At 44.2% G+C, this 22,932-nt stretch overlaps 2 protein-coding genes and 1 pseudogene across 8 annotated transcripts; 2 read left to right on the top strand and 1 right to left on the bottom strand.

Moving 5' to 3' along the window:
* Positions 1–499: 499 nt before the first annotated feature.
* Positions 500–14,950, top strand: LOC110490341 (optineurin). Of its 4 annotated transcripts, none has more exons than XM_036944667.1 (13): positions 500–608; positions 4,733–4,878; positions 5,062–5,258; positions 5,515–5,673; positions 5,759–5,931; positions 6,001–6,154; positions 6,759–6,874; positions 7,029–7,178; positions 7,403–7,487; positions 7,622–7,774; positions 12,027–12,169; positions 12,275–12,339; positions 14,070–14,950. In XM_036944667.1, exons 2-13 carry the CDS (start codon positions 4,737–4,739, stop codon positions 14,189–14,191), a joined length of 1,659 nt encoding a protein of 552 aa, XP_036800562.1. In that variant the 5' UTR covers positions 500–608; positions 4,733–4,736; the 3' UTR covers positions 14,192–14,950. The 4 variants fall into 4 exon arrangements, with proteins under 4 accessions (XP_036800562.1, XP_021419349.2, XP_036800564.1 ...); XM_021563674.2 differs by lacking the exon at positions 500–608 and adding an exon at positions 615–760; XM_036944668.1 differs by lacking the exon at positions 500–608 and adding an exon at positions 878–899.
* LOC110490342 lies at positions 7,772–11,608 on the bottom strand (annotated as a pseudogene).
* A 1,188-nt stretch (positions 14,951–16,138) lies between the features above and the next one.
* LOC110490755 (protein MCM10 homolog) lies at positions 16,139–22,700 on the top strand. Of its 4 annotated transcripts, XM_036944663.1 has the most exons (7): positions 17,629–17,779; positions 18,024–18,191; positions 18,539–18,655; positions 19,469–19,642; positions 21,963–22,108; positions 22,194–22,236; positions 22,346–22,700. In XM_036944663.1, exons 3-7 carry the CDS (start codon positions 18,578–18,580, stop codon positions 22,418–22,420), a joined length of 516 nt encoding a protein of 171 aa, XP_036800558.1. In that variant the 5' UTR covers positions 17,629–17,779; positions 18,024–18,191; positions 18,539–18,577; the 3' UTR covers positions 22,421–22,700. The 4 variants fall into 4 exon arrangements, with proteins under 4 accessions (XP_036800561.1, XP_036800558.1, XP_036800560.1 ...); XM_036944665.1 differs by lacking the exons at positions 17,629–17,779; positions 18,024–18,191; positions 18,539–18,655 and adding exons at positions 21,116–21,307; positions 21,452–21,549 and having other exon boundaries at positions 19,504–19,642; XM_036944664.1 differs by lacking the exons at positions 17,629–17,779; positions 18,024–18,191; positions 18,539–18,655 and adding exons at positions 21,040–21,307; positions 21,452–21,549 and having other exon boundaries at positions 19,505–19,642.
* The last annotated feature ends 232 nt before the right edge of the window (positions 22,701–22,932 follow it).

The following is a 22,932-nucleotide window of genomic DNA, read 5'->3' as shown; positions in this document are numbered from 1 at the left end:
TACACATTTTTTTCTCTCCAAGTTAATGTTGCCATCTAGTGGACATGTGAATAACCTGCAAACCAAAAACATTAGTTTGGGGTCCAAGGCAAGCCAACTATATACCCCACTGTATTATTCATTCAGGGGTGCCCATATAGCCTCTCATCCTTCATAATCATACACTAATTTTACTACTCAGTTTCTATGTTTTTATTGTGATACAGTGCCATAGTGCGGTAGGCGGATGGTGGGGAAATTAGGCAAAAGGTGTTTCTATTTGATTAGACTGATGTGAAAATAGTCTACAATAAATTCTCAATTCTCCAATGAAATTGTTAAATAAATGATTGAGGAGTCGGCTTTCTGATCTCATATGTATTGGGTTTATCAGGCAAATGTCACTCCTTTCCCAAAAGTGCAAGGTCACTCCCAAAGGGAAAACCCGCTGGAATCGCAGTCCATGACGTCACCGTCAGCTGCTCTGTACGCTCTTGTAGGCCAGTTCGAGGACGTCACTAAACGCAGCATATTCACTGATTTGCAAAATATATAGATGCGTCTACGGCTTTTGAAGGAAAATCACCGTAAACCCATCCATCTGATTGAAGATTTGATCCTTTCCGCAGGTGATACAATGTTTACACATACTTTATTGTGACGTTAAGACAAGGAAATGCTGTAAACCAATAACAAGTCAGAATAAAACGATACAGAAGTGTTAAGGTCTGATCTTCAACAAGAAGTATCCGAGTTCTTTCGAGGTGTACTTTAATCACGTGTGAGTATTGAAATTACGATTAATTTGTTAGGCCCTGGTGTAATGTGACGCACTGGAACTACGATTTCGTTCTCACCCTGTTTTTACCCAAACTAGCTGAAGAAGTAGTCAAATATGGTACCTTGTTTTATTGTCGAAGGTAGGTAGAATGTCATGTGAAAGGAATATGAGAAAAGGCGGTTAGCCTTGACAGATGTCAGTCAACCCATGTTCTGAGTCGGTAGTCTAGCCTGTTTTGATCGTTCACGTTATTTTAGAGAATTTGGGGGTTAGTCCCGACTAGGACTGAAACCCAGGTCCAGCGAAAGCCAACACATTAAGCCTCGTTCAAACCAACTGCGAACTCAGCGCTTTCATGACAACTGGGAATTGGGAACTCGGGCCTCTTTCTAGAGCGCCGAATTCCCGAAACGTAAGATCACTGGCGTCATGATTTGACCTCGCCCCTCCAACATTTTTTTATTTGACCTTTTATTTAACCAGGTAGGCCAGTTGAGAACAAGTTCTCATTTTACAAATGTGACCTGGCCAAGATGACGCAAAAGTAGTGCGACACAAACAACACATGGAATAAACAAACGTACAGTCAATAACACAATAGAAAAAAAATGAAAGTCTATATACAGTGTGTGAAAATGGCGTGGGGAGGTAAGGCAACAAATAGGCCATAGTAGCGAAGTAATTCGAATTTAAGAAATTAAAACTGGAGTGATAGATGTGAAGATGATGATGTGCAAAAAAGTAAATGAAAACAATATGGGGATGAGGTAGGTAGATTGGATGGGCTATTTACAGATGAGCTGTGTACAGCTGCAGCAATCAGTTAGTGAGGGAGCTATAAGTCTCCAACTTCAGAGATTTTTGCAATTCGTTCCAGTCATTGGCAGCAGAGAACTGGAAGGAAAGGCGGCCAAAGGGGGTGTTGGCTTTGGGGATGACCAGTGAGATATACCCGCTGAAGCGTGTGTTACGGGTGGGTGTTATGGTGACCAGTGAGCTGAGATAAGGTGAGGTTTTACCTAGCAAAGACTTATAGATGACCTGGAGCCAGTGGGTCTGGTGATGAATATGTAGCGAGGGCCAGCCGATTAGAGCATACAGGTCGCAGTGGTGGGTGGTATATGGGGCTTTGGTGACAAAACGGATGGCACTGTGATAGACTGCATCAGGTTTGCTGAGAAGAGTGTTGGAGGCTATTTTGTAAATTACATCGTCGAGGATCGGTAGGATAGTTAGTTTATGAGGGTATGTTTGGCAGCGTGAGTGAAGGAGGCTTTGTTGTGAAATAAGAAGCTGACTCTAGATTTAATTTTGGATTGGAGATGTTTAATATGAGTCTGGAAGGAGAGGTTACAGTCTAGCCAGTCTAGTCTAGTCTAACTACAAATACCTAAGTCAGAACCGTCCAGAGTAGTGAATCTAGTCGGGCAGGCGGGTGCGGGCAGCGATCGGTTGAAAAGTATGCATTTAGTTTTACTAGTGTTTAAGAGCAGTTGGAGGCCACAGAAGGAGTGTTGTATGGCATTGAAGCTCATTTGGAGGTTTGTTAACACAGTGTCCAAAGAAGGGCCAGATGTATACAGAATGATGTCATCTGCGTAGAGGTGGCTCAAGGAATCACCCGTAGCAAGAGCGACATCGTTGATATATACAGAGAAAAGAGTCTGATAATTGAACCCTCTGGTACCCCCATAGAGACTGCCAGAGGTCCGGACAACAGGCCCTCCGATTTGACACACTGAACTATGTCTGGGAAGTAGTTGGTGAATCAGGCGAGGCAGTCATTTGAGAAACCGAGGCTGTTGAGTCTGTCGATAAGAATACGGTGATTGACAGAGTCGAAAGCCTTGGCCAGGTCGATGAAGACTGCTGCACAGTACTGTCTTTTATCGATGGCAGTTATGATATCGTTTAGTACCTTGAGCGTGGCTGAGGTGCACCCGTGACCAGCTCGGAAACCGGATTGCACAGTGGAGAAGGTACGGTGGGATTCGAAATGGTTAACTTTGCTTTCAAAGACTTTAGAAAGGCAGGGCAGGATGGATATAGGTCTGTATTTTTGGGTCTAGAGTAGAGGTCTGTACCCATTTTGGGTCTAGAGTGTCACCCCCTTTGAAGAGGGGGATGACTGCGGCAGCTTTCCGATCTTTAGGAATCTCGGACGATACGAAAGAGAGGTTGAACCCGACCGGTAATAGGGGTTGCAACAATGGCGGCGGATAATTTTAGAAAGAGAGGGTCCAGATTGTCTAGCCCAGCTGATTTCTACAGGTCCAGGTTTTGCAGCTCTTTCAGAACATCTGCTATCTAGATTTAGGTGAAGGAGAAGCTGGGGAGGCTTGGGCAAGTAGCTGCGGGGGTTGCGGAGTGGTTGGCTGGGGTTGGGGTAGCCAGGGGGAAATAGACTTTAGTGTCCTAGAACTTTTTGGAGTTAGAGCTACAGGATGCAAATTTCTGTTTGAAAAAGCTAGCCTTTGCTTTCCTAACTGACTGCATGTATTGGTTCCTGACTTCCCTGAAAAGTTGCATATCGTGGGGACTATTCGATGCTAGTGCAGTCTGCCACAGGATGTTTTTGTGCTGGTTGAGGGCAGTCAGGTCTGGAGTGAACCAAGGGCTATATCTGTTCTTAGTTCTACATTTTTTGAAAGGGGCATGCTTATTTAAGATGGTGAGGAAATTACTTTTAAAGAACGACCATCCTCTACTGACCGGGATGAGGTCAATGTCCTTCCAGGATGCCTGGGCCAGGTTGATTAGAAAAGCCTGCTCGCAGGAGTTTTTTTGGGAGCGTTTGACAGTGATGAGGGGTGGTTGTTTGACCGCGGATCCATAGCGGACGCAGGCAATGAGGCAGTGATCGCTGAGATCCTGATTGAAAACAGCAGAGGTGTATTTAGAGGGCAAGTTGGTCAGGATAATATCTATGAGGGTGCCCATATTTAGGGTTGTACCTGGTGGGTTCCTTGATAATTTGTGTGAGATTGAGGGCATCTAGCTTAGATTGTAGGACTGCTGGGGTGTTAAGCATATCCCAGTTTAAGTCACCTAACAGAACGAACTCTGAAGATAGATGGTGGGCAATCAATTCACATATGGTGTCCAGGGCACAGCTGGGAGCTGTGGGGGGTCTATAACAGGCGGCAACAGTGAGAGACTTATTTCTGGAGAGATTAATTTCTTAAATTAGAACATGAACACAGGGGTGTCAAATTCATTCCATGGAGGGCCGAGTGACTGCTGGTTTTTGGTTTCTCCTTTCAATTTGTGTTCAATTAAGACCTACAACCAAGTGATGGGAGTTCCGAACTAATCAGTGACCTTAATTAATCAAATACAAGGGAGAAGTGAAAACCAGCAGACAATCGGCCCTCCAGAGAATAAGTTTGACACGTGCCTTAACAGTCAACCAGTGTTTCCCAAACTCGATCCTTGGAACCCAAAGGGGTGCACGTTTTGGTTTTTGCCCAAAGCTTGAAGATTATTTGAATCCGTTCTGTAGAGCTAGGGCAGAAACGAACACATCCACCGAGGTTGGGAAACACGTGAGTTACACCAAAAGGTCCGAACCTCTTGAAGAGTTCGCTAGGTGTTGCTTTAACATCGCGACAATATATAATCAGTTTATTAAATGACATGAAAAGTGGCCAGCCAACTCTGGCAGGCTGCAGGCCTCTCTCTGATTGGCGCTGTGAGGAGCCGCCTAACACATGACAGCTGCTGATAAGATGATTCAATAATGGATATTTCCCAGTGTACATGATTCATCGGGCAATAGTACTCCTTCACACCTTTGACAAGGCGTGTGGTGTTTGCTGTTTTGATGCATGCAGCTCTAGAGAATATAGAGCGCGATTGTCCTAGCACGGGCCTTCCCTCGAATCCGAGTCCCTGTTCTCATTCTAGTGTATTCCATGGTCTGAGAATGTATTGTCCACTTGCATGTCTCCACACCGACTCACCTTGCTGTAGAGTGATGGCGTCCAGCTCCCCCATGGTGAACGGGGACGTCTCCCGGGGTCCGAGCTCCCACCCCGGCCACAGCCCCACCACAGGCACCCTGGAGGAAACGCTGCAGCAGATGAACCGCCTCATCCAGGAGAACCGAGACCTGAAGGGTGAGGCATGGAGAGGGGACCAGAATGTTGAGAATCTACTGTATGGGGCGGGGACATTAGGATGTTACGGCATATGAGGTTCTGATTGTCTTGCAATGGCGGATGATGTTATTGACTGCTCTGTTAGTGTGTGTTTCTGTGTGTTTTTACAGTAATGTACTCTCTGTGTATCTTCCCCTGTAGAGGCACTGAAGCAGACTAACATGTCGATGAAGGAGCGCTTCGAGGGTTTGTCTGTGTGGAGGGAGAAGCAGAGGGAGGAGAAGGAGTTCCTGGAAGAGAGGCTTGATGAGGCGCGTGGCCGTGTGGAGGCCCTCTCCTCGCACAACCAGGAGCTTAGCATGAAGGTGGAGGAGCTGGAGGGAGAAGGGAAGGGACAGGTGAGAGAAAAGGAAGGCTAATGTTCACAAGGTTTGTTCTCTGGCTAGACCAGACATCAGCTTATTAATAGAGAAATTAATGTTTGGAGGATGAATGATTGTCTGTAGTTTTAGCTAGATTTTGTATAACAAAAGAGACTTGGAAAATAACAATGGAGTGTTGATTTATTTATATGTATGTGTGTACAAACACGTGTGTGTTTATGGGTATAATGCTGAGCAGACTTTTGTCCTATCTGTGCTGTGTCACCTCCAGGCCGAGACAGCCAATCAGAATGCAGAACTGGAGGCGCTGCATGCCCAGCTGGTGCGTCTGAAGGCAGAGAAGAGTGACCTGGTGGCCATGAACTCTGAACTCCAGCTCAAGGCAGGTCAGGGGTCAGAGGACGACTCCTTCATAGAGATCAGGATTGCTGTGAGTAACACTCACTCACTCACTCCATCCATCCATATTATAAGGGTGTGTGTCCTGACTTTAGCACTGCTGTGTGTGTGTGTAGAGAGAGGATACTGGAAAGGACCTGTATCATAATGAAAGGGACCCCAGGTATGACATGAGTGTATCCAGGCAGGAGTCTGAGGAGCTGACTGTCAGCCAGCTGCTCCAGTCCCTGAGGAAGGAGACCCAGAGGGTGGAGAGGCTACAAATCGAGCTCCAGGCTACCAGATCCAGGTAGGCCACATTTCTGCCTGGGCTTTATGTTTGGGTGGAACCGAAGACTGATGTTCATATGTCTTTCAGAATCACAGAGCTGGAGGAGAAAGAAACTAACACGGAGAGGTCCACACAGACCTCACTACTGCCAGAGGTGGTTTCCCCAGCACTAGCCAACACAGCATGTGGTACTGAGCCAGAACCAGAGGAGGAGCCCCAACAGAACTCTAGGAAGGAGAAGGTAGATACACAGATAAGCTCTTACCCAGCCTGTCTCTCACCCTGTAAGAACAGGGAAGTTAATGGGATTGAAATGTATTAATGTACAATATGTAACAGGGATTTTCCAGGTGAATTAAAGAAGTTACAGAGAAAGTAAATCAATGTGGTTTAATACAAGTTGCAACAGGGAGACACCTCCAGCAGAGAAGCAGAGAAGCAGGCCCTTATATTCTAATCTCACAGCACCAATGTTCTGTAAACACCCGCCGAGAGGCTTGTAGGAAGTCACAGCATCAGCTGCTACAGAGTCAGTGTCCCAGAATACAATAACAATCAGCATCCCCTGTCCTCATACCTCCAGTCTGGCGTCAATCACTATCAGATATGAACAATCCATGACATTCAGTATCAAGTCTAGTGGCCATCAACCAGAAAGTTTCCCAAATAAAACACTGGAAATCATGTGTATTACAGAACGAGAACATAAATATGCTTAGCATTGTTAATTACTCTTAACTGGATATTAACTTTATTCATCTTACATTTCCCCATTACAATGTCCTAACCCTTAGCTTCTTGATCAGAACTGTCAGTATGTTGGACTGTTGCCTGTTATGTGGCAGGCTGTGTCAGAGGTGGAGGATCTGAAGGCTCAGATGATGACCCTGTTTAATGAGCTACAGCAGGCTCAGAGCAAACTGGATGAGGCAGAGGGCATGAAGATGAACCTGCAGGACAGGTGAGCGAGACAGAGAGGGAGAGCTACATAGACAATGAAAATGTGCAAACTATGCTAACCTTTGCTCATTCCCTTTCCCCTAATAACACCCTTTCGCTTTGCTTTTATCCCTCTGTCTTTCTCTATCTCCCTATCCCTCCCTCTCTCTCTGTAGATGTAGGGATGTGGAGCGCGACGTGGTGACTCTGAAAGCCCAGCTGGTAGAGAAGCAGGAGGTACAGAGTGAGAATGACAGACTGAAGCTGCAGGTGGACAGTATGAAGGCCCAGAGCCAGCTAGAGCAGAGGAAGGCTGGAGAGGAGAGGTGGGACGGCAGTCAAGCATGCACACACTCTGACATATGCCTACTCCATCTGACACTGTTGGGCATTGGGCCCCTTGGGTGGGGTCTTGGGACATAAATTCCCTGCTCCTCTTTTGAAATCATCCCACCCCCCCTATCGGTTTTCACAGGTCAGTGCCATGAGTTTCTATATCTAAATAATATCTTAGTCGTCATGAGTCAATTGCCCCTCCTCCCCTCCTCAGGACTAACCTGACCCAGCTGAAGGATGCCTACACCAAGCTATTTGAGGACTACAATGAGTTGAAGCAAGAGAGCAAGAACAGAGAGGTGACCACACTACTTAGCCTCTGTTAAACATAAATCAGTCTAGTTTGGCACATTGCACTGTTTTGTCCTTTGTCAAAATGGTATGGCATGGTGAATGTGATGAATCTCACCGTTGCCCTCTGTGTGGCCTCCAGCCACTGGTCACTAAGGAGGTGGGAGACCTGCAGACCAGACTGGACGCAGCAGAGAAGGCCCTGGCTGCTAAGCAACAGCAGATAGATGTTATGAAGCAGGAGATATATCAGAAGGAGAAGGAACTGGAGACCATCTCTGTGTTCCAGGCTCAGGTAGGTTTTCTGTGTGTGTGCTCCATCTAGTTGTGTGTGTGCTCCATCTAGTTGTGTGTGTGTGTGTGTGTGTGCTCCATCTAGTTGTGTGTGTGCTCCATCTAGTTTTGTGTGTTCTCACACTTGGAAAAAGGTTCAAACATTCTAATTTAATTGCACTGAACTGTGTGTGAACAGTTTAGAGTGCTACAGTAACTTAAAAGTGACTATCAGTGAAGGAAGTTTATTTGTTAAACCAGTAGTTAAATGAAGGCTTAGTACCCTCCCAAAAAAGTTTAACAAGCATATATTTTCATAAAGTGAAATAGGTGCAGCTTAAAATGTTTTTTTTTTTAATTAAAACTTTTTTTTTTACTTCTACTCTGACTCAGTGGCTTGATATGAATATGCAATGGGAAAAAAATATTAAATGAAACACAAGAAAGAAGGCAATAGGCAATCTTTACTCTAGAATGGAATAATCAGCCGTAATATCAGCAGTTTTATGTCCATGTGCAGTACTGGAATCTCCAGCGACGATCTCTGAAAATCCACAATACATTTTGAGGTAAACATTCTCGTTGTTGTTAACCTCTTCCCCCTCCCCCCCACACACACACAAAAATCACAGTAGCTGTTGACTCGACCGCAGTCCACAGTCAGGATTGTGTCAAACCTGGATTCAAATATATGTTTTCTTTCAAATACTTCAGCTGCATTTGATGGACCCAATGGAATAGTCCCAAAAGTGCAAATTATGCTTAAATGGCACTCCAAGCAGGCTAAATCAACCTCTCAAAGTATTTACAAAAAATTAACAACTACTATTTGAACATAGGATCTGGTAAACGGTGAGGTCTTCTCACCTTCTATCCTCATGGCGGTTGAAATGATAGCTGTTCATCCCGGTGAGGACATAGTTTTTGGGGAATTCAAAGCTGAACTCCTGGTCGAAGTCATTTATGTAGGGAGACCAGTGGCACTCGGGCTCATAGACAAACGTGTCTTTGCACTCAGCCCCACAAACGGTCTTCATAGGCGTTGTTATGCTGACTGAAATTAGATATGTGCATTGTCATGGATCTATTAATGGTTGAATTGATTTGAAAACAAACATAACTTGAAGGTTTAATTTGTTGATATGCCCAGTATCAACAGTGCAGGGCACCTAGGAGTGTTGTAGTACTCGAGACCAGATATTGAGGGTGTTGGTGTCGGATACATTTGTACTCCGTCTAGGACAGTGAGGACTCATTAAATTCTTCCCGAAACCAGCGGAGTAAAAAACTATCAGCTTCCATTCAGTCACCACATAAAACCATTTCACCAGGCCAAATATATACACTCCTTTCTGGAAACATTAAGACAGTCTTTATATCTATTATAGACATGTTTCTACAGTGGTGAACCTATAGATATTCAGTGTGTGACAGGTTAGTACAGTGGTGAACCTATAGATCTTCAGTGTGTGACAGGTTAGTACAGTGGTGAACCTATAGGTCTTCAGTGTGACAGGTTAGTACAGTGGTGAACCTATAGGTCTTCAGTGTGTGACAGGTTAGTACAGTGGTGAACCTATAGGTCTTCAGTGTGACAGGTTAGTACAGTGGTGAACCTATAGATCTTCAGTGTGTGACAGGTTAGTACAGTGGTGAACCTATAGGTCTTCAGTGTGTGACAGGTTAGTACAGTGGTGAACCTATAGGTCTTCAGTGTGTGACAGGTTAGTACAGTGGTGAACCTATAGGTCTTCAGTGTGACAGGTTAGTACAGTGGTGAACCTATAGATCTTCAGTGTGTGACAGGTTAGTACAGTGGTGAACCTATAGATCTTCAGTGTGTGACAGGTTAGTACAGTGGTGAACCTATAGGTCTTCAGTGTGTGACAGTGGTGAACCTATAGGTCTTCAGTGTGTGACAGTGGTGAACCTATAGATCTTCAGTGTGTGACAGGTTAGTACAGTGGTGAACCTATAGGTCTTCAGTGTGTGACAGTGGTGAACCTATAGGTCTTCAGTGTGTGACAGGTTAGTACAGTGGTGAACCTATAGGTCTTCAGTGTGTGACAGGTTAGTACAGTGGTGAACCTATAGGTCTTCAGTGTGTGACAGGTTAGTACAGTGGTGAACCTATAGGTCTTCAGTGTGTGACAGGTTAGTACAGTGGTGAACCTATAGGTCTTCAGTGTGTGACAGTGGTGAACCTATAGGTCTTCAGTGTGTGACAGTGGTGAACCTATAGGTCTTCAGTGTGTGACAGGTTAGTACAGTGGTGAACCTATAGGTCTTCAGTGTGTGACAGGTTAGTACAGTGGTGAACCTATAGGTCTTCAGTGTGTGACAGGTTAGTACAGTGGTGAACCTATAGGTCTTCAGTGTGTGACAGGTTAGTACAGTGGTAAACCTATAGGTCTTCAGTGTGTGACAGGTTAGTACAGTGGTGAAGCTATAGGTCTTCAGTGTGTGACAGGTTAGTACAGTGGTGAAGCTATAGGTCTTCAGTATGTGACAGGTTAGTACAGTGGTGAACCTATAGGTCTTCAGTGTGTGACAGGTTAGTACAGTGGTGAACCTATAGGTCTTCAGTGTGTGACAGGTTAGTACAGTGGTGAACCTATAGGTCTTCAGTGTGTGACAGGTTAGTACAGTGGTGAACCTATAGGTCTTCAGTGTGTGACAGGTTGGTGATTCTGAAAGGACAGCAACTGTAATACCATCACACTCATGTAGGAGAGTGGACTTTTTATAAAACACAAAGGGCCAGTGGTGTAGTGCAGGGTATAGGCAGGTATCTAGCTTCTGATGGCATAGGAATGGATGACTTGGCTAGCTAGATTTATCTCCCCAGAGACCAGCAAAGAAAAATCCAGATTGGATCTTTTCTCTTTAGTATTAAACCTTTCCTTTCCAACAAAAATTTAAGAGATTTAAATTAGAAAAATTGAAAATAATAATTATCATGTTATTATAATCATTATTTTATAAATCATTAGCCCTTGTCTAAAGGCTTAGAAGGCCATTGTTCTCCAATGTGTTTGGGTCAGTAATATTTGTAGAGCGGCTCTATTTTCTCTCAGCATGCATTTTTTAAAACTTTTCTATATGTCTAAAGAATCTATATGTTCTGAAATATGAACACGGATATACTGGACATTTTGAACTCTTGTGGTGGTGATTTGACACAATTACAACCATGGTCTTGAATTGGACTCGCATTTTTCCGGTCTTGACTGTCTCGCCCACCCTCCGGTCTTGAATCGGTCTCGCTTTAGGTGGTCTTGAACACAACACTGGCACTTACTGGTCAATGCAGCATAGTGAGATCATTTTGTTCATTGATGAAAAGTAGAACAGCACTAACAATTAGAGAACACGTTTCATTTTGGGAATCAGTCAGTGAAAGTGCCGATGCAAAAAGAAAGGCCACTTTGGTTGAATATTGATAGTAGGCTAATTTAGTGCCTTTTCTCACCTTTCTCACCTAAGAGATGGATTGTCTTGAAGGGCAGTTAAAAGGTAAGGGCTGGTCAAATTGGTTTTCCCATCGGAGGCCTGCAACACACAAGCAAGGGCACAATAACTGAATAGTGTTATTATGTAAATTACGCAAAAGGCGTAATCAAATGGTAATGGTAGTCTGCATCTGCATCTCCTAGACATTTTGGTTACTCACTCTTCATGTATTTCGGCTGTAAGCCAATTATAAATGTTTTCCTCATAACCAACCTCTTACACAAAGAAATGAACACTTGCTTCAGCCTACAACTTAAAACAACAGCCTACCTTGCCCGTTGACCAAGACACCAGCAAGAAACAGAATATAGAAATTGGGTCCATTCATGGCTTCTGAGTCTTAACACAACAGCACAAGCAAGGGTAATGATCCATTTATAGAGCCACACCCAAGCAGTGTTCTTGGGCCATGTACTTTGGTAATTGTTGTGTTTGTATTGCTGGGATCATTCCAAAGTGTTGTTTCTGAGAAATGTTGCAAAACGGAAATTTTTCATAAATTATCCCTCTTTATGGTTTAAAAAAATGTATTTTATTCCCCAGGGGCTTATTGGTTGGCGCTTCCATACTTCTACAACAATTCAAAGAACATTGAACATTAACACTACATTCTGTTGATGGCATTCACATTAATCTGTACAACAATACAGCCACACCTTGTAATCATTGACACGTATAGACAAATGTTTTTCTGTGATTATGTGCATGTGTCATTTTTAATCATGTGTTTTGTGTGCGTGTGTTTGTTTTTTTTTGTCCAGGCGGAGGTGTACTCCTCTGACTTCTACGCGGAGCGAGCAGCTCGGGAGAAAATTCACGAGGAGAAGGAACGTCTGTTTGCTCAGCTGGAGTTTGTCAAGAAACAGAACACTCAGCTACAGGACGAGATGGACTCACTGGGCAGGTGCGCATCAGATTACATATTGATGATATGATCACAGACTGGTCATATTAGGTGACGTTCACTGCCATTTTGGATCCACCGCCTGACTACAACTGGTTTCTGTAGGCAATCTCTGAGCGATATGCAGAGAAGACACATGCCACGTGGAGGCAACATGCAGGGAGCCAGAGGTACAGGACAGTACATTGCTTTAAGTCATTCACCTTGCTGAGAGAGCAGGGCTCAAGCCAGGGCACATCATATTGTTTTCTGCCAATCAAATGTTCTCGTATTTATTTTATCACGAAAACACTCTGCTCCTCTTCATCCCATCAAATTATTTACAACAATGATAATTACATAATGTATGCTGTGTGTGTACAGTTGTGGCCAAAAGTTTTGAGAATGACAAAGTTTGCTGCTTCAGTGTCTTTAGATATTTTTGTCAGATGTTACTATGGAATACTGAAGTATAATTACAAGCATTTCATAAGTGTCAAAGGCTTTTATTGACAATTACATGAAGTTGATGCAAAGAGTCAATATTTGCAGTGTTGACCCTTCTTTTTCAAGACCTCTGCAATCCGCCCTGGCATGCTGTCAATTAACTTCAGGGCCACATGACTGATGGCAGCCCATTCTTGCATAATCAATGCTTGGAGTTTGTCAGAATTTGTGGGTTTTTGTTTGACCACCCGCCTCTTGAGGAATGACCACAAGTTCTCAATGGGATTAAGGTCTGGGGAGTTTCCTGGCCATGGACCCAAAATATCGATGTTTTGTTCCCCGACCCACTTAGTCATCACTTTTGCCTTATGGCAAGGTGCTCCATCATGCTGGAAAAGGCATTGTTCGTCACCAAACTGTTCCTGGATGGTTGGGAGAAGTTGCTCTCGAAGGATGTGTTGGTACCATTCTTTATTCATGGCTGTGTTCTTAGGCAACATTGTGAATGAGCCCACTCCCTTGGCTGAGAAGCAACCCCACACATGAATGGCCTCAGGATGCTTTACTGTTGGCATGACACAGGACTGATGGTAGGTGCCCCAACAATCGGAAAGGGGATTCGTCAGAGAAAATGACTTTATCCCAGTCCACAGCAGTCCAATCCTTGTACCTTTTGCAGAATATCAGTCTGTCCCTGATGTTTTTCCTGGAGAGAAGTGGTTTCTTTGCTGCCCTACTTGACACCAGAACTTCCTCAGTCTTCGCCTCACTGTGAGTGCATATGCACTCACACCTGCCTGCTGCCATTCCTGAGCAAGCTCTGTTCTGGTGGTGCCCCGATCCCGCAGCTTAATACATTTTAGGAGACAGTTCTGTTGCTGGCTGGACTTTCTTGGGCGCCCTGAAGCCTTCACAACAATTGAACCGCTCTCCTTGAAGTTCTTGATGATCCGATAAATGGTTGAATTTGGTGCAATCTTACTGGCAGCAATATCCTTGCCTGTGAAACCCTTTTTGTGCAAAGCAATGATGACGGCACGTGTTCCCTTGCAGGTAACCATGGTTGACAGAGGAAGAACAATGATTCCAAGCACCACCCTCCTTTTGAAGCTTCCAGTCTGTTATTCAAACTCAATCAGCATGACAGAGTGATCTCCAGTATTGTCCTCGTGAACACTCACACCTGTGTTAACAAGAGAATCACTGATATGTCAGCTGGTCCTTTTGTGGCAGGGCTGAAATGCAGTGGAAATGTTTTGGGGGGATTCAGTTCATTTGCATGGCAAAGAGGGACTTTGCAATTAATTGCAATTCATCTGATCACTCTTCATAACATTCTGAAGTATATGCAAATTGCCATCATACAAACTTGAGGCAGCAGACTTTGTGAAAATTAATATTTGTGTAATTCTCAACTTTTGGCCACGACTGTATATAAGGGAATATCGTTACCATACCACTGTGTGTCTGATAGGTGGTGATGCCAGGGACTGGCAGCAGCAGGGGAATATACCGGAGCACGTCTGCCCCAAGTGTAACGAGATCCTACCAGACTTGGATAGCCTGCAGATTCACATCATGGACTGCATCATCTGAGCCTTCATCATAGTCATCAGCAACAACAAAGACAACTGCCGCAGATGCACCTTACTCTGATTCTTCCTCTTCATCATCATCCCATTTATGGCAGAGTGAAATGCAGCCTTAATGCTCTAAAAAGTGCATTTATTTTGCAGTTCACGGCTATGTTGCTCTGGTCTATGTTTTAGAACATATAACTATAATATAAAATGTATTCTTACAGTGCACAACTAGACAATTTCTTTTGTTAGAGGGGCGAAAAACATCCTGTAAAATGTATCACGTTTAATATACTGTTAGGTGATTAAATGGAGAACTGGAATTTGTATTTTTAGTTTGGTAACTCGTTTATTTTCTTATGACAGCTGTCTGTCACATAGTTTAGAATTAACTCTTTAGCAAGAAACAATTTGGTGTATTAAATGCTTATTATGGATTTTCGGGTGGTTTAATTTAATCCAGCTGTAATTCTGTTTCGATGAAGGTTATGAATAGATTATTATTGCAGCATAGATATTTCCTTTTGAATAATTCAAAGGAGGGAAGGATGCCCAAGACAGTTTGTTGTTTTTTGTAAATGTATATTGCACATACATTTTATCCATCATGGTTTGTACATTTATAATTAAACCTATGTAGCCTGCAGGATGTATGACTATGCAAGGGAGTGTGTACTGCTTTAGCTAACTACTAACTTCTGTATCCAGATGGATTCACAAATCCTGTGATTCTGTAAAATAATGAAAATATGTAATAAAGGTTATTGGTACAGTAGGCTGTTTCTGTCTCTTTGTTGCACACACATCTAGAATATAAAACTCTTATTGCACCTGAAAAAATGCAACATGAGAGTACCCACCATGGATATGGAACAGAATCGGCTTTATATCTATGGTGTAAAGCAGCTCGAGCTGCAACAAACACTCAAACTGGACAGTTTTATCTAAATCTCTTCATTCAAAGACTCAATCATGGACACTTACTGTTTTCCATGATGTATTGTCTCTACCTTCTTACCCGTTGTCGGTGTCCAATGTTTATAACCTATTTTTGTGCTGCTACCATGTTCTGCTGCCATGTTGTGTTGCTACCATGTTGTGTTATGTGTTTGCTGCCATGCGATGTCTTAAATCTCCATGTAGTGTTGCCTCTTGTCGTGATGTGTGTTTTGTCTCTTTATATATATATAATGCCGTCATTGTAAATAAGAATTTGTTCTTAACTGACTTGCCTAGTTAAGTAAAGGTTAAATATCTTCAGATGTTTGTTTCGTCAATGCAATCCGGGTTCTTTGGGACTCACCGTAATCTGACCTCTTAACACATTAACCATTCAAATTCAATATGGTCTTGATCCCGGATCCCGGATAGCACAAACCATGTTTGTTGACATTCACCAACTTTGTGTGTATATTAGCACAGCGGCTGTTGCCTATATATAAATGAGCCATGCCTACTTTAGAGACACCAGTCAACAAAATGAAATAAACGTATCAAATGTGGATAATAATTACAAAAAAATGTAAATTAAGTATACACTAGAGATACATTTATGATTTTATTGGCGATATGCGAGTAATTTGCAGCAGTGTGAAGTAGTTTTTTGGGGTATCTATTTTACTATTTGTGTTTTAGACAACTTTTACTCCACTACATTACTAAAGAAAATAATGTACTTTCTACTCCATACATTTTCCCTGACACCCAAAAGTACTCGTTACATTTTGAATGTTTAGAAGGACAGGAAAATAGTCTAATTCACGCACTTAAAGAGAAAATCCCTAGTCAACCCAACTGCCTCTGATCTGGTGGACTCACTAAACACAAACGCTTTGTTTGTAAATCATGTCTGAGTGTTGGAGTGTGACCCTGATTATCTGTAAATAGAAGACATTTGAAATGATTTCGATAGTTAAGGTATCTTTACTTTTACTAAAGTATGATAATTGGGTCGTTTTTCCACCCCTGGTGATCTGTGAGAGGAAACGTCTACCACAAATTATTTGGACAGGCGAAATAGTAGCCGCTATTCTATTTGACAGGGGTCCTTCGTTTGGCGCCAGATTTCAGTTCTTTCTCCGTAGTAATTTGAAGAAACGAAGATAGCTACCTAGAGAAGTGTCTGAAACCATCAAATAAGGTGAACAACATAATTATTTGCAAGAAAATGTCGTGACCTTCATTACCTCAAAGTGGCATTGTTGCTTGCGGTGTGATACACACTCACTGCTTGCTACGTTGACGTTGCTACCCCGGATTTCGCACTGCCTGGAGTGGTGATCATATGCATCATTTGTTTGCTAGCTTGTTGTACGCTTTGTTGCGAGTATAAGCATTGTGGGAAATATATGGCTTTGATCAAAACAAAACTCTATAACTGTGTGTGTGTGTGTGTGTGTGTGTGTGTGTGTGTGTGTGTGTGTGTGTGTGTGTGTGTGTGTGTGTGTGTGTGTGTGTGTGTGTGTGTGTGTGTGTGTGTGTGTGTGTGTCAGGTGATGATGACAATGACCTTCTAACAGAGCTGCTGGCTGAGAACGAGGCTGGAGAGGAGCAGCAGGCTAGCCAGGAAGCAGAGGACAACCTAGATGACCTGTTTGACAACGATGATGAAGAGTATTGGAGGGGGACGGTGAGGACATCGAGGAAGAGGATGGAGCCGTTGCTCTCTTTGGAGATGCGGATGGCATTGAAGAGGAGGAGGAAGTTGAACCACAGCCGTCTGGAGGGAAGGCTCCAGACAACCTCAATAAATCCCAAGACGATTTACAAGGTTTGTCCACAAGAGTTCAGTACCTCAAAATGATTATGATAGCGCTGTAGTGTAGCATCAACGCCTATAGTATGTATACAGTAAATGTTTCTAAAAATGCAGATACCTACTCTTAAAGTATGTCAGCTTCGCAGGCTGTCTCCTTTTCTTTTTAATTCATGGCAGCTTTCTGGTTGTAATCATATTTGTTGTTTTTCTGTGTGTTCTCAGAGGAGCTGAGGCAGATGCAGAGGCTGCAGCAGCAGCTAGAGGCCTCCGAGAAGAGGTCTACAGCCACCTCTACCCCAAACAGCATCCCAGGAACAAAGGCACCTTCTAAAGCTAACACTCCCTCACAGAGTCCCCCCAAACAGAGCTCCTCCAAGCCAGTTCGTCCCACACAGAAGACCAAGCAGGTATTACTTTCATACGTTTTTTTTAGCCCAGGTAGTTCCATTTGAGTTTCAGAATGTATTCCCATTAAAGTCAAGGCTGACCATACAGGAACACTGGTGACACCATGTCATGTAAGGAGCATCTGTGTAAAGTGTAATAGGTGAGGGTGGTGCCTGTGGATGTGTGTTTTAAAGGAATCTCTTCATCTGTTGTTTTTGACAGAGGGAAAGCCCTCGTCTGCCCCAGACCGAGGAGACGGCACCAAGCTACAGGAGTCCTCCGACTTCACCGCTTAGCTCAACAACGCTGACCTGTTCAAAACGCAAAGGTCAAAGGACAGCTCACCAGGTCCAGCCCAGCACTACAGCAGCCGCTACAGACACCAGAGGTCCACTGGTGGAGATTAAGACTCACAGCTCCTTCCAGCCAATAGCAAGCAGTAGTAGGACCAACAGCACGGTACGTTCATCGCTACCTTCCCAGTCCAATGCAGCTGCAGCCCTGTCCGCCGTACGACAGGCCAATCCCCTTCCATCTCTCCCTAAAGACATCGCCATCGAGAAGTACTCTGGACTGCGGCTGAGTTCAGAGCACACACACACCTCTCTCGCACACGCACTCATCTACCTATAACACACACAAACACTCCAAGGTTTCTTGTCCGAAGCTCAGATCTGCATTCTGAATGTTTCATTGATTTCAGGTGACCACGCGTGTCCTCCACGGAGATGGATCGTAAAGATGGCCGACCGCAAGCTGATTCGGCTCTCCCAGTTGCCTTAGCGCCTGGCACGGGAGAAACTGGAGGAGTGTGACTCGGGTCACCTTCGCTGTGCTGGTCAACAAAGCCACACCACAGAGCAACAGCAGTGTAAGACCAGAATTACCTCCTCTCTACCACAGGAGGATGGTGGCATCTTATTTGTGGAGGATGGGCTTGTGGTAATGGATGGAGCGGAATAGGTGGAATGGTATCAAATACATCAAACACATGGTTTCCTTGTGTTTGATGCCATTCAATTTGCTCCATTCCGGCCATTATTATGAGCCTCAGCAGCCTCCACTGCCCTATACTGTATACCAACATGCAACTTCAACATCTACAGTAGGTCAATAATCATGTGGTTTTATTGACATGGACACTCAGTTTGTGTGTGTGTGTGTTCTCATCATGTCTCTCCTCTCTTCTCCCACCCCTTTTCTGTCTCTCTCCCCCAGGTGTCTCTGTCAGTAGACCACCATCAGAAGGTGTTGTTGATGGGGGAGGCTCAGGACTATGGCACCTGTAAGGTAGCCAAGAAGAACGGAGACCCCTGCTCTCAGATTGTCAACCTGGTGGGTTTGCCTTTACATCCAGAAACACACACAACCTGAACCGCTCAACAGCTCCTCCATCCACTCTCTGACCCCCACTGACCCTCAGAACCGACCTAGAGGCTGATCGGTGTCAGTCATATACCACCGCCAAATAGAGGGACATTTGAGAACTTGTGAAGTGACATATTTGAACGCTTTTCTCTGCAGTAGGAGGGTGTAGGACTGTTGTCATGCGCTATCTCTCTCTCTGCAGTAGGACTGTTGTCATGCGCTATCTCTCTCTCTGCAGTAGGATTGTTGTCATGTGCTATCTCTCTCTGCAGTAGGAGGGTGTAGGACTGTTGTCATGCGCTATCTCTCTCTCTGCAGTAGGATTGTTGTCATGTGCTATCTCTCTCTCTGCAGTAGGAGGGTGTAGGACTGTTGTCATGCGCTATCTCTCTCTCTGCAGTAGGATTGTTGTCATGTGCTATCTCTCTCTCTGCAGTAGGAGGGTGTAGAACTGCTGTCATGTGCTCTCTCTCTCTGCAGTAGGATTGTTGTCATGTGCTATCTCTCTCTCTGCAGTAGGAGGGTGTAGGACTGCTGTCATGCGCTATATCTCTGCAGTAGGAGGGTGTAGGACTACTGTCATGTGCTATCTCTCTCTGCAGTAGGAGGGTGTAGGACTGTTGTCAAGTGCTATCTCTCTCTGCAGTAGGAGGGTGTAGGACTGTTGTCATGTGCTATCTCTCTCTGCAATAGGAGGGTGTAGGACTGTTGTCATGTGCTATCTCTCTCTGCAATAGGAGGGTGTAGGACTGTTGTCATGTGCTATCTCTCTCTCTGCAGTATGAGTGCCAGTACCGCCCCAAGGCCCAGTATAAGAAGATGAGTGCACAGCAGGCCGAGCTGCAGTCGTCTTTCTCAGGGAAGGTCAAGGGGAAGGGCAAAAGCCTGAAGGAACGACTGTCAGACCGGCTTCCACTATGGAGGCATGTCCTCACCAGCCTGCGCTGCTGCACTGTGAGTGTGTGTTGGTTGTTCAGTGTGTTTACCTATGTAAGCGTCAGTCGTCTCTAAGCAGTTTTTTCTATTAGTGCCGGTAATCAGCCGGTTACAGACTCATTTTCAACCGGCTACTTTTTCCACTTCATATTAAGTAGGCTGATTTTCATTTAAACGTTTAATTTCGCTAGTCCACCGAGTCCTCTCCCGCTAGAATGAAAGATATGCATCTTCTAGTGATCTGTTGATAGGATAGGTGCCTGTCAGTCACAAAGCGAGCAATGACAGGGAAACGCAGTCTACTGTCTGTTTCGCCTCCCGGTACAATTTGTGCTCACTGTGGTTGGTTGCAGTCAGATTTCTTTACACAGAGGAGGGAGAGCGCATGACGCTCGTGAATTTCCACATCCCACGTAATGTAAGTGGTAACGATGAGACGAAATCCACTTAGCCAAATGATAGTTTTCTGGCTCATTCATTTATTTATTTTATTTAGCGTGTTTCACATAGCCAGTCACGTGGCGGCCCATTGGCTATTTACTGTGTGGTGATTGACAACTGAACAGCAGGTGTTGACTAGTTTATTAAATGTCTCAAACTGTCTTGAATGAAGTCTTGTGTATCCCTTTGCCATTCATAAATCCTGGGACTTGATTATATGTCTGTGGTATCGGACAAGCACACCGAAGGACTTTCCTAGGTTTCCTTTGCTAGGATGTCGGCATTTGCCAGACAGTGATTCTAAAGTGAGTGACTCTGGTCTCGTTGGTCAGTGTAGCCTACCCAATGGCATCGTTGAGAGAGTCTGTCATCTGGCTCCCTTATGAATCATCACTGCAGGAACGTTAGGTAGTGGAGAGCCTCATTCTGGTCCAAATATGATAATTGGGGCCCTCACGGAATCCAGGCATTAAAACAATTCAACAATATTCAATCCCCCCCCCACCCTCAGGTTCTTCATTGCTGGGACTTACTTGCTAGTTGAGATTTCTGACCATTACTCCGTTGTCAGTTTAGCCTACATTTCACTGATCTTAGTAGTTTTCGGTTTGGCTATTTGTTTTAAGTGTATGTGGCGGTTCTAGTTTGTATGGCGCCCCGTACCGCCCTGGGCGGCTGCCCATGTCGCCCCTACTTAAATCGGCTACTGATTTTGTTTTAGTCTATAAATAAATCTCTTTGCCAAAATGTGTCATCTCTCCCATGTTTGAAAGTGTAAGGATAATAATTCAGCCAAAGTTGTTCTTTACTCCTTCCTCTGTTTAATATAACACATACATTAATTATTCATTTCGGTCATCCTGATGTGAAGTTTGTTCTATAGAGGGTATTTGACTCTGATGTGTGTCACAGAAAGTATTTGACTCTAGCCACAAAATGAAGGAGGTTAAAAGGGGGTGGGGGAATTCTTGCAGGGGGGAGATTTTCGGCACAACGCCGGAAAATCTGTGACTAAATCGAGTGCGTCTACTGCGCTGCCCAATCCGGTAGCTCAAATCACCATGGCTACAGCGCGTCCACGGCTCTCGACCATCGCCTCTCCGGAGTCCGTACGGGAGTTGCAGTGAGTTGCAGCGATGAGACAAGACTGTAACTACCAATTGAATACCACGAAATTGGGGAGAAGAAGGGAAGAAAAACAGCCCCAAAGCATGATGTTTCCACCCCCATGCTTCACAGTAGGTATGGTGTTCTTTGGATGCAACTCATCATTCTTTGTCCTCCAAACATGACAAGTTGAGTTTTTGCCAAAAAGTTATATTTTGGTTTCATCTGAGCATATGACATTCTCCCAATCTTCTTCTGGATCATCCAAATGCTCTCTAGCAAACTTCAGACGGGCCTGGACATGTACTGGCTTAAGCAGGGAGACCCGTCTGGCACTGCGGGATCTGAGTCCCTGGCGGCGTAATGTGTTACTGATGGTAAGCTTTGTTACTTTGGTCCCAGCTCTCTGCAGGTCATTCACTAGTTCCCCCGTGTGGTTCTGGGATTTTTGCTCACCGTTCTTGTGATCATTGTGTGAAAACCTTGTGAAGACTTACAGAAAACGTTTGACCTCTGTCATTGCCAACAAAGGGTATATAACAAAGTATTGAGATAAACTTTTGTTATTGACCAAATACTTATTTTCCACCATAATTTGCTAATAAATTCATTAAAAATCCTACAATGTGATTTTCTGGATTTTTTTTCTCATTTTGTCTGTCATAGTTGAAGTGTACCTATGATGAAAATTACAGGCCTCATCTTTTTAAGTGGGAGAATTTGCACAATTGGTGGCTGACTAAATACTTTTTTGCCCCACTGTATGTGTTTATCTGTGTCTTGTCTCTAGTGTAAGTACACATACTTCAAGCCTGCTGATCGCTGTGTGGAGGAGAAGCATGAGCTGCAGTGGCTCGACGCCACCAAATGCTTCTTCAAGGGCCCCTGTGGACAGAGAGCCATCACACTGGACCGCCTGCCACACAAACACTGCAGGTGAGACACGTACACTCTCAAACACAATGCAGGTCACGTGCTACTGCGCTCATTAGATATGCCAATGCTGCGTTCTCTATTGCAGTAACTGTGTCCTGTTCAAATGGGAAAGAGACGGCATGTTGAAGGTAAGTGTTACGTTTTTAGTGGGTTTGGAGTTCAGATGGACCCAAAGCACTTCCTTCTCCCATCTGATTGGTCCTGGGTTTGACTACTACTTCCTGTTCCTGTCCACAGGAGAAGTCGGGGCCTAAGATAGCTGGGGAGGTGACGAGCAGCCCAAGTTCCTCAACGGCATGCTGTAGTCCTTAGTCACTTACAGTCACCTTCATCATTGTCTTCATCATAGGAAGCGACTGCTGCTGGTGCTATTGGACTTTCTGGTGTATATTTCTCTGCATGTTGTAGAGTGCTTTTTTAAATGTCCTTTTAATGTTTGTTTTTTTACTGTGGATATAATTTGAAGCTGATTATGGATTTTAAATTGCTGTGTTTTGAATGGATTCAATTGTATTTCCGAATGAGTTGTTTGTTGTTCCCTCCTGCTGGCTTTGATGGGAATGTGCTGATTAAATCGTGCTGAGTAATTTTACCAACCATCTCCTCCTTTGTTTGACTTGGGCTCGCTGGAAGAAATTGTCTCCTGTGCTATATTTTGTCCTTAGTCTGAGGGGGTTTTCGAGACACCCAAAATAGTAACAGGAGCTGGATAAAGAGAAGATCAGGTAGGTCTGAACAAGGGAACTAGCTCACTGTTTTGCTTCTCCCAAATGTGATTTAATACAGCTTGACGTGATAGCCTGCCTCCTCAAAGTGATTAACAG

This window comes from Oncorhynchus mykiss, chromosome 15 (genome assembly GCF_013265735.2).
Source record: "Oncorhynchus mykiss isolate Arlee chromosome 15, USDA_OmykA_1.1, whole genome shotgun sequence".
Classification (NCBI taxonomy): Eukaryota; Metazoa; Chordata; class Actinopteri; order Salmoniformes; family Salmonidae; genus Oncorhynchus; species Oncorhynchus mykiss.
The sequence above is the reverse complement of the archived record's forward strand: the minus strand, read 5'-3'. Positions and strand labels throughout refer to the sequence as shown.

What these genes read in the sequence shown, in the direction of transcription:
- LOC110490341 (XM_036944667.1), top strand. Translation starts at nt 4,737, where the DNA reads ATGGCGTCCAGCTCCCCCATGGTGAACGGGGACGTCTCCCGGGGTCCG. An exon ending in AGAACTCTAGGAAGGAGAAG is followed by an intron (nt 6,155 to 6,758) that starts GTAGATACACAG and finishes GTTATGTGGCAG; the next exon opens with GCTGTGTCAGAGGTGGAGGA. An exon ending in AGGAAGGCTGGAGAGGAGAG is followed by an intron (nt 7,179 to 7,402) that starts GTGGGACGGCAG and finishes TCCCCTCCTCAG; the next exon opens with GACTAACCTGACCCAGCTGA.
- LOC110490755 (XM_036944663.1), top strand. Translation starts at nt 18,578, where the DNA reads ATGGGGGAGGCTCAGGACTATGGCACCTGTAAGGTAGCCAAGAAGAAC. An exon ending in GCTCTCAGATTGTCAACCTG is followed by an intron (nt 18,656 to 19,468) that starts GTGGGTTTGCCT and finishes CTCTCTCTGCAG; the next exon opens with TATGAGTGCCAGTACCGCCC. An exon ending in AAAGAGACGGCATGTTGAAG is followed by an intron (nt 22,237 to 22,345) that starts GTAAGTGTTACG and finishes TCCTGTCCACAG; the next exon opens with GAGAAGTCGGGGCCTAAGAT.